Consider the following 10,185-nt stretch of genomic DNA (forward strand, 5'->3'; position numbering starts at 1 on the left):
CAGTTCGATAAACACTTCATTTCAACCAGTGGTGTAAACAGCAGACGTGTCAGTACCTTACAGTAGAAGTAAAGGGCGACGTTCAGCAGCAGCAGAGTCAGCGGCAGGGCGACCGCTCTGATGATGAGAGGCGTCGGATCTGATCGGACACACAGGACATCGTCACAGCACACATCATGAGTCATCATGTCTGTGTTTTTCAACCTGGAGCCTATCCGGCTGTGGAGACGTGACGTAACACCCTTTCAAAATAAGATTTCCGTGTCAAAGCCGGTCCGAGCCTCGTATTTCTACAACGCAGCCGTGACGTGTTCCCCACGTTTCTTTTAAAACAAAGTAATTGTCATTTTAAATCTTTCTTATGGATGAGAAAGACGTCCAACTGATGAAAGAGGTGATCGTCATTGTTCACGTGTTCGGCCGTTGTCTGTTTTTTTTTTAAAGGAGCGGTTGGACCCGGAAATCTTATTTTGAAAGGGTGTTACGTCAGACTGAACAGACGGATTTGGGGACCAGCTGAACCTGCACACGACAATATCCGTCCACTAAAGGTGTTTTTACACTGACTCAGACTGTGTCACACGTGTCCGACTGGATGATGGAATGATGGTGAAGTCTCGTTGTGAAATCTCGCGGGACTTTGTCTGAAGACAGCGGAGTGGACCTTCAGGGCGCCCTCCCACTGTGCCTCCGTCCCGTGCCCCGGGCTTTAGGGTCCTTGTCCCCCCCTCCAGGCCCGTTTGTACTCACACTACCTGGGCCTCGGAGAATGCTTCTTGCTGCCTATACGTCATCACGCCGTAACACGTCACACGCATTGATGACGTCATGGCGATGCGTGGCTTTGTTTCCAGATCTTTCCGTAGACCTCTGAGTTTTTGTGCGTCTTGTCGACTGTTTTTGAATCTTTTCATCGACCAAATCTGCAGTAAACACTCCACCTCCGCATCACACCAACGTGAACATTTCACCGCTGTTGTTGTTGTTGAATGAATCAGAATCTTTTGTGAATGGTTACAACATGTGGAGCTCTACTTCACGCTGCTTTCCCAGACTCACGTTCCTTTTGGACGCAGACGGGCGCAAGTTGTGTTACAAACTGATCCTAATGACTCCGGATCCACTGCACCTTCAGAGCATCAGGGCTGCTGTTTGTCCTCTACTGCAGACAAAGAGGACAAGACATCCTACCAAAGAGCATTTGACTACACAAACATGCTGCTCCAAGACGGGACACACTTGCTAATGCTAGGCTAATGCTATTAGCTAAAGGGACTGTGTTGACTTGCATCAGTAGCTACACACCAAAGCACGGCAGGAGAACGGAAACTTCTCCATTGTTCCATCATCGAGTCAGACACTTGTGAGAACAGTCGGAGTCTGTCAGTGTAAAAACACTTTTAGTGGACAAATATTGTCGGTGTGCAGGTTCATAGATGCTCCACTTAATAATAACACATTTAAAAACAGTCACTTACTCAGAAATACACGAAGAAATAAGGTTAAAAACATTCAAATTCCTCTTTAAAGATAGACTGTAGTGAAACTGTGGCATTTTACTTGGTTACTATCTGACGTGACACAACGACAGTCGTCACTCCAGAAACTACGACATGCATGGACACTGTCATCAGCTGATCACTTTCACTGTTTGGACCAATCATCTCACCTGAGACAGCGACAGAGAGCAGGCGGCTCTCAGAGGAGAAGTTGTGAGAAAAAACATGGAGCTGGTAAACACAGCTGTATCTTCCTTGGTGGGCGGGCTTTGCAGCAGGAAACAGGAAGTGGGCAGAGTGACTGACAGCTGGCCGGGTGTAGTTGAGTGCTGCCTTGGAAGAGGTGAAGGTGAGCTGGAATGAGCCTCCTGGGTACTGTGGCTGGACGGAGCAGAAGATGGTGAAGGGGGAGCCCCGCAACACCTGAAACCCCTGCTGCTGGGCCTCGGAGACCCCGTCCATGGACGAGGAGACGGAGATGTTTGGCTGAAGCAGCAGGTCTGTGAACACAGAGGTGAAGAAAAGGTCACATTCTCCCGCCGTTCAACAAAACGGCCCCTGAAAAAAGACGATGTCTGATGGGTTTACCTGAACAGGTGAGATTAATGAGGGGGGAAGAGGAAATTGACTTTACACACTCCCTGAGAGCAGATCCAGACCGAACACAGTGGAAACTGATCCTCCACACGGATCTGTATAAAGACCCTCTCTCTACAGAAACAGCAGAGCCACAGTTCAGCTCTCTACAGACGACGTCTACTTCCTTCAGGGTCCAGGGAGCGTCGCTAACTGGTCTCCAGTCCCCCTGATGTTTCACCTCCAGTGTTCCTGCACAGCGACTGTCCCCTCCCACCAACCTGACAGGTTCTGAACAGAAACAAGAGCGTCATCAGCAAAGAATACATTTTTTTAGCACAGAAATGAACCAAATCCAAGCTGCAGCTCCTCTTCTACCTGAGCAGGTGAGTCTAACAACTTTTCCAGGTGAGCAGGTGTTTCTGTCTGAGCCTGAGCTTCTACAGTCCAGGAGAGCGGACTCATTGCCTCCACACTGGAACTCTTTGGTCCACATTGGAGCCTCCACTTCACCATAGAGCGCCCCCTGGAGGACTGAAGGAGCCCCACAGCCGAGCTCCCTGCAGACCACCTCTGCATCCTGCAGGTCAAAGTCAGTCTCACACACTGAGGACCACGACTGGTTAGACTGGTTAGACTTCACCTCCAGTCTGCCTGAACACAGACCGGTCCCATTCACCAGCCTGACAGAGTCTGGAGAGATGATAGAAGAATAGAAAGATGTCATCAAACTGTTCAGGGATTCAAACTGGACTCTGCACAGGTCCCCACCTCAGACTGCAGCAATTTTACCAGCACATTAACATTAACTATGTTTAAATCATCCTTTGCAGATTGTTTTATTCTGTTCCTTCTGCTCATGTACGCCACAATCTCTGCTCCTCACTCAGAGACGTTTAAACGTTTTTCATTCTTTCTCAGTCGGTGACCTTCAGCACTCACTGGATCGGTTCACAGCCGAGTGTGAAGCGGCCGTGATGAGGATCAGCACCTCTAAATCTGAGGCCATGGCTCTCAGCAGGAAACCGGTGGATTGTTACTCCGGGTAGGGGATGAGTCCTGACCCCAAGTGAAGGAGTTCAAGGAGCTCGGGATCTTGTTCACGAGTGAGGGGACGATGGAGCGTGAGTTTGGCCGGAGAATCGGAGCAGCGGGGGCGGAGCTGCAGTCGCTCTACCGCACCGTTGTGACCAAAAGAGATCTGAGGAAGGCAAAGCTCGGGATCTACCGCTCAGTCCTGGTTCCTACCCTCACCTGTGGTCATGAAAGCTGGGTCAGGACCCAAAGAACCAGGTCCAGGTCCTAGTGTGTGAACTGTGTTTCCTCAGGAGGGGGTCTGGAGTCTCCCTTAGAGAGAGGGGGAGAAGTTCAGCATCCGTGAGGAACTCGGAGTAGAGCCGCTGCTCCTTTGCGTTGAAAGGAGCCAGTTGAGGTGGTTCAGGATCATCTGGTAAGGATGAACCCTGGGCGCCTCCCGAGGGAGGTGTTCCAGGCACGTCCAGCTGGGAGGAGGCCTCGGGGAAGACCCAGGACTAGGTGGAGAGATTAGATCTCCACACTGGCCTAGGAACGCCTCAGGATCCCCCAGTTAGAGCTGGTTAATGTGGCCCAGGAAAGGGAAGTTTGGGGTCCCCTGCTGGAGCTGCTGCCCCCGAGACCAGCCCCCTGATAAGAGGCTGGAGATGAGATGAGATTCTTCTGTAACCCAGAATAAAAATGTTTAAATAAAGATCCCTAAACCCTAAAGAGATGCCACACTGTTGTGAAGATGCTGAAGACCCCTGGCTGAGCTGAGTTGTTCACAGTTGTGTCCAGTAAGTCATTGGTGCCTGTTATGATGGAAACCAAAGAACCCGCTGATGGAAACCAGTGGCTCAGAAAGCTTTAAAGCTGAAGAAAGATTCATATCTTGGTGCATTCAGCACCTGATTTACTGAGACAGCAGCTAAACAGAGTCCATCATGGCTGTTGGAGACTCTGCTGCATGTGTGTCGACATGGGTACATTACTGTCATGATGTCAGTGATGGGTTTACCTGAACAGGTGAGATGCAGGGTGGAGGAAAAGGATGTTGACCTTGCACACTCCCTCAGAGCCGATCCAGACTGAACACATTCGGAGTTGATCCACACAGATCTGCGTGAGGAACTTCTCTTTACAGAAACAGCGGAGCCACAGTTCAGCTCTCTACAGACGACGTCTACTTCCTTCAGGGTCCAGGGAGCCTCACTAACTGGTCTCCAGTCCCCCTGATGTTTCACCTCCAGTGTTCCTGCACAGCGACTGTCCCCTCCAACCAACCTGACAGGTTCTGAACAGAAACAAGAGCATCATCGTTAAAGAATAAAGTTTTATTCAAACGAAAATGAACCAAATCCAAGCTGCAGCTCCTCTTCTACCTGAGCAGGTGAGTCTAACAACTTTCCCAGGTGAGCTGGTGTTTCTATCTGAGCCTGAGCTTCTACAGTCCAGGAGAGAAGACTCATTGCCTCCACACTGGAACTCTTTGGTCCACATTGGAGCCTCCACTTGACCATAGAGCGCCCCCTGGAGGACTGAAGGAGCCCCACAGCCAAGCTCCCTGCAGACCACCTCTGCATCCTGCAGGTCAAAGTCAGTCTCACACACTGAGGACCACCACTGGTTAGACTGGTTAGACTTCACCTCCAGTCTGCCTGAACACAGACCGGTCCCATTCACCAGCCTGACGGAGTCTGGAGAGATGATAGAAGAATAGAAAGATGTCATCAAACTGTTCAGGGATTCAAACTGGACTCTGCACAGTTCCACACATACACTGAACAAACACAACACTTTTGTTTTTGCTCCAATTTTTCATGAGCTGTAATCTCGCTTTACTTGCGTTACCCGCAAGATTTGTATGTTGGTGCATTCAGCACCTGATTGACTGAGACAGCAGCTCATCAGACTCCATCATGGCTGCTGTGTGTCAACCCGGGTACATTCCTGTCATGATGTCAGTGATGGGTTTACCTGAACAGGTGACATCCAGGGTGGAGTCGGAGGAAGTAGATATTGCACAGTCCCTCAGAGCAGATCCAGACTGAATACATTCAGAGCTGATCCACCACACAGATCTGATTGAAGACTCTTCTCTCTGTTCTACAGAAACAGCAGAGCCACAGTCCAGCTTTCTACAGACAGCAGCTACTTCCTTTAGGGTCCAGTCATATGAAAGCATTGGTCTCCAGTCCCCCTGATGTTTCACCTCCAGTGTTCCTGCACAGCGACTGTCTCCTCCCACCAACCTGACAGGTTCTGAACAGAAACAAGAGCGTCATCAGCAAAGAATACATTTTTTTAGCATAGAAATGAACCAAATCCAAGCTGCAGCTCCTCTTCTACCTGAGCAGGTGAGTCTAACAACATTTCCAGGTGAGCAGGTGTTTCTGTCTGAGCCTGAGCTTCTACAGTCCAGGAGAGCGGACTCATGGCCTCCACACTGGAACTCTTTGGTCCACATTGGAGCCTCCACTTCACCATAGAGCGCCCCCTGGAGGACTGAAGGAGCCCCACAGCCGAGCTCCCTGCAGACCACCTCTGCATCCTGCAGGTCAAAGTCAGTCTCACACACTGAGGACCACGACTGGTTAAACTGGTTAGACTTCACCTCCAGTCTGCCTGAACACAGACCGGTCCCATTCACCAGCCTGACAGAGTCTGGAGAGATGATAGAAGAATAGAAAGATGTCATCAAACTGTTCAGTCATTCAAACTGGACTCTGCACAGGTCCTCGCTTTACTTGCGTTACCCGCAAGATTTGTATCTTGGTGCATTCAGCACCTGATTGACTGAGAGCGTACTCACACTGTCCTTCCGTCCCGTGCCCCGTGCTTTAGGGTCCTTGTCCCCCCCTCCAGGCCCGTTTGTACTCACACTACCTGGGCCTCGGCCAATGCTTCTTGCTGTCCATACGCCATCACGCCGTAACACGTCACACGCATTGATGACGTCATGGCGATGCGTGGCTTTGTTTACAAATATTTCGACAGACCTCAGAGTTTTTGTGCGTCTTGTCGACTGTTTTTGAATCTTTTCATCGACCAAATCTGCAGTAAACACTCCACCTCCGCATCACACCAACGTGAACCTTTCACCGCCATTGTTGTTGTTATTAAATGTCCGCGCATGGTCCCTCCTTCTTTTTACATGTCCGAACAGGCGGACATAACGCTACTGCCGTAGGGTTTGTGCTCGTGCTCGTACACGTGCGCACGCTCGTGCTCGTACACGTGCGCACGCTCGTGCTCGTACATGTGCAAACGGCTCCGCTAAAGCCCACCTCTGTCAAGCGGGCCGTGGACGGCCCGCTGGCCGCAGTTATGCGCGGAACGGGTGCACTCACACTGCTTAAAGGTACTAGGCTTTAGCTGAAAAAACGGTTTTGGCCCCGGCCAGAAGGACAGTGTGAGTACGCCCAGACAGCAGCTCATCAGACTCCATCATGGCTGCTGGAAACTCTGCTGCATGTGTGTCAACCCGCGTACATTACTGTTATGGATGTTAGTGATGGGTTTACCTGAACAGGTGAGATCCAGGGTGATGCTAGACGAGGTTGAGCTTGCACAGTCCGTCAGAGCAGATCCAGACTGAACACATTCAGTCCCGATCCTCCACACAGCTCTGAATGAGGACTCTTGTCTCTCTCCGACAGAAACTGCAGAGCCACAGTTCAGCTCTCTACAGGCGACAGCTGCTTCCTTCATGGTCCAGTCATACGCAATCACACGTCTCCAGTCTCCCTGATGTTTCACCTCCAGTGTTCCCGCACAGTCGCTGGCTCCTCCCACCAACCTGACAGACGCTGCACAGAAACAAGAGCGTCATCAGCAAAGAAATTAGTTCCATTAAGAAAAGGCTAAAATTTGACTGCTGATTCTGTTCCTCTAATGTCCAGCAGGAGGAGACTCCACTTAAAGCTGCATTCTCTCTAATGTCCAGCAGGAGGAGACTCCACTTAAAGCTGCATTCTCTCTAATGTCCAGCAGGAGGAGACTCCACTTAAAGCTGCATTCTCTCTAATGTCCAGCAGGAGGAGACTCCACTTAAAGCTGCATTCTCTCTAATGTCCAGCAGGAGGAGACTCCACTTAAAGCTGCATTCTCTCTAATGTCCAGCAGGAGGAGACTCCACTTAAAGCTGCATTCTCTCTAATGCCCAGCAGGAGGAGACTCCACTTAAAGCTGCATTCTCTCTAATGTCCAGCAGGAGGAGACTCCACTTAAAGCTGCATTCTCTCTAATGTTCAGCAGGAGGAGACTCCACTTAAAGCTGCATTCTCTCTAATGTCCAGCAGGAGGAGACTCCACTTAAAGCTGCATTCGCTCTAATGTCCAGCAGGAGGAGACTCCACTTAAAGAAACCCAAAATACATGTATGAACCTGAAAAATCATAATCTGCTAAGATCTGATACGTTTAAAACTATTAAACCTGCAAATGTTTGAACAGGCATCTAAAGGAAACACTGTTGATCACAGTTTTATGACCTTTTTCGTTCTCTTTGTACCTTTTGAGTTGTGTTTTCCTTCAGCCTGGTGTCCTGAGGGGAAAATCAGAGGTGGCATTAACCAGATTATACAGAACACAGTTCAGATTATACTGCCCTACAAAGCCAGGAACTACAGAATCATTTAAACAAGATGTCCCAACAAAAGAATAACTGGTGCATATATTATGGATTATGGTTCATTTTGGTAGTTGTGGTGGTGCCTTTGAGTCTCTTTATAATCATTTTAAATTTCTCTGTGATTGTTTGTAAGTCTCTTTGTGGTAATTTTGCATCTCTTTGTGGTAATTTTGCATCTCTTTGTAGTCATTTTGCATCTCTTTGTAGTCATTTTGCATCTCTTTGTAGTCACTTTGCATCTCTTTGTAGTCATTTTGCATCTCTTTGTAGTCATTTTGCATCTCTTTGTAGTCACTTTGCATCTCTTTGTGGTCATTTTGCATCTCTTTGTGGTTATTTTGCATCTCTTTGTAGTCATTTAGCATCTCTTTGTGGTTATTTTGCATCTCTTTGTGGTTATTTTGCATCTCTTTGTAGTAATTTTGTATCTCTTTGTAGTAATTTTGCATCTCTTTGTGGTAATTTTGCATCCCTTTGTGGTAATTTTGCATCCCTTTGTAGTCACTTTGCATCTCTTTGTAGTCATTTTGCATCTCTTTGTAGTCACTTTGCATCTCTTTGTAGTCACTTTGCATCTCTTTGTGGTAATTTTGCATCTCTTTGTAGTAATTTTGCATCTCTTTGTGGTAATTTTGCATCCCTTTGTGGTAATTTTGCATCCCTTTGTAGTCACTTTGCATCTCTTTGTAGTCATTTTGCATCTCTTTGTAGTCATTTTGCATCTCTTTGTAGTCATTTTGCATCTCTTTGAAGTCATTTTGCATCTCTTTGTGGTAATTTTGCATCTCTTTGTAGTCATTTTGCATCTCTTTGTAGTCATTTTGCATCTCTTTGTAGTCACTTTGCATCTCTTTGTAGTCATTTTGCATCTCTTTGTAGTCACTTTGCATCTCTTTGTGGTCACTTTGCATCTCTTTGTAGTCATTTTGCATCTTTTTGTAGTCATTTTGCATCTCTTTGTAGTCATTTTGCATCTCTTTGTAGTCACTTTGCATCTCTTTGTGGTCATTTTGCATCTCTTTGTGGTTATTTTGCATCTCTTTGTAGTCATTTAGCATCTCTTTGTGGTTATTTTGCATCTCTTTGTGGTTATTTTGCATCTCTTTGTAGTAATTTTGTATCTCTTTGTGGTAATTTTGCATCTCTTTGTGGTAATTTTGCATCCCTTTGTAGTCACTTTGCATCTCTTTGTAGTCATTTTGCATCTCTTTGTAGTCACTTTGCATCTCTTTGTGGTAATTTTGCATCTCTTTGTGGTAATTTTGCATCTCTTTGTAGTCATTTTGCATCTCTTTGTAGTCATTTTGCATCTCTTTGTAGTCACTTTGCATCTCTTTGTGGTAATTTTGCATCTCTTTGTAGTCATTTTGCATCTCTTTGTAGTCATTTTGCATCTCTTTGTAGTCACTTTGCATCTCTTTGTGGTAATTTTGCATCTCTTTGCAGTCATTTTGCATCTCTTTGTAGTAATTTTGCATCTCTTTGTGGTAATTTTGCATCTCTTTGTGGTAATTTTGCATCTCTTTGTAGTCATTTTGCATCTCTTTGTGGTAATTTTGCATCTCTTTGTGGTAATTTTGCATCTCTTTGTGGTTATTTTGCATCTCTTTGTGGTTATTTTGCATCTCTTCGTGGTAATTTTGCATCTCTTTGTGGTCATTTTGCATCTCTTTGTGGTAAATTTGCATCTCTTTGTAGTCATTTTGCATCTCTTCGTGGTTATTTTGCATCCCTTTGTGGTAATTTTGCATCTCTTTGTAGTCATTTTGCATCTCTTTGTGGTAATTTTGCATCTCTTGGTGGTAATTTTGCATCTCTTTGTGGTAATTTTGCATCTCTGTAGTCATTTTGCATCTCTTTGTGGTAATTTTGCATCTCTTTGTGGTAATTTTGCATCTCTGTAGTCATTTTGCATCTCTTTGTGGTTATTTTGCATCCCTTCGTGGTGCTTTTGAGTCTCTACGATTGTCCTAAATTTCTTTGTGGTGCTTTTTACGTCGTTTCAAGTCCCTTTTTGCTGAGATGACGATGTTTACACTCTATGAAGTGAACTTAACTTATCAGAACTCTCTGTTAAACAACGCTCGCTCTAATGAAAGTTTATCTGATAGGAAGCTGCTGACAGATTACAGATTACAGATAAAGAGGCTAAAGAGGACCGTGGTTTCTGTTACCATGACAACCCTTGCAGGCTGCCACGCCATGCCACAGATTAATGGTCAGTGTCTTATTATTATTATTTCCAGTAAATGTGTTAAAAGCAGAGAGGGGATTGAATCACAGTTGCAACTAACGATCATGTTAATCGTTGATGAATATCTTTTTATGTTTTAAGTCATAAAAAAAAATCAGTAAACAGTGAAAAATGATCTTTACAGGCAACATCTTGTTTTGCGAATCCCGTCTTATCGTTTTCTATAATCGTTTAAAATTATGGCATTGTGGTGTCGTCCTGCCTTCT

General features: G+C 46.3%; 1 protein-coding gene across 1 annotated transcript; it reads right to left on the bottom strand.

Annotated features, from left to right (window-relative positions):
• Window positions 1–2,234: 2,234 nt before the first annotated feature.
• Window positions 2,235–7,662, bottom strand: LOC310958557 (scavenger receptor cysteine-rich type 1 protein M130-like; the record flags this gene model as incomplete). The annotated part of the gene is made up of 9 exons (XM_083929534.1): window positions 2,235–2,240; window positions 2,290–2,366; window positions 2,454–2,768; window positions 4,111–4,386; window positions 4,475–4,789; window positions 5,070–5,354; window positions 5,442–5,756; window positions 6,617–6,901; window positions 7,605–7,662. The coding sequence occupies 9 exons, from the start codon at window positions 7,660–7,662 to the stop codon at window positions 2,235–2,237; spliced, it is 1,932 nt and encodes a 643-aa protein (XP_083785660.1).
• Window positions 7,663–10,185: the final 2,523 nt, after the last annotated feature.

The sequence above is a fragment of the Echiichthys vipera genome (assembly GCF_963691815.1).
Source record: "Echiichthys vipera genome assembly, chromosome: 16".
In the NCBI taxonomy this organism is placed as follows: Eukaryota; Metazoa; Chordata; class Actinopteri; order Perciformes; family Trachinidae; genus Echiichthys; species Echiichthys vipera.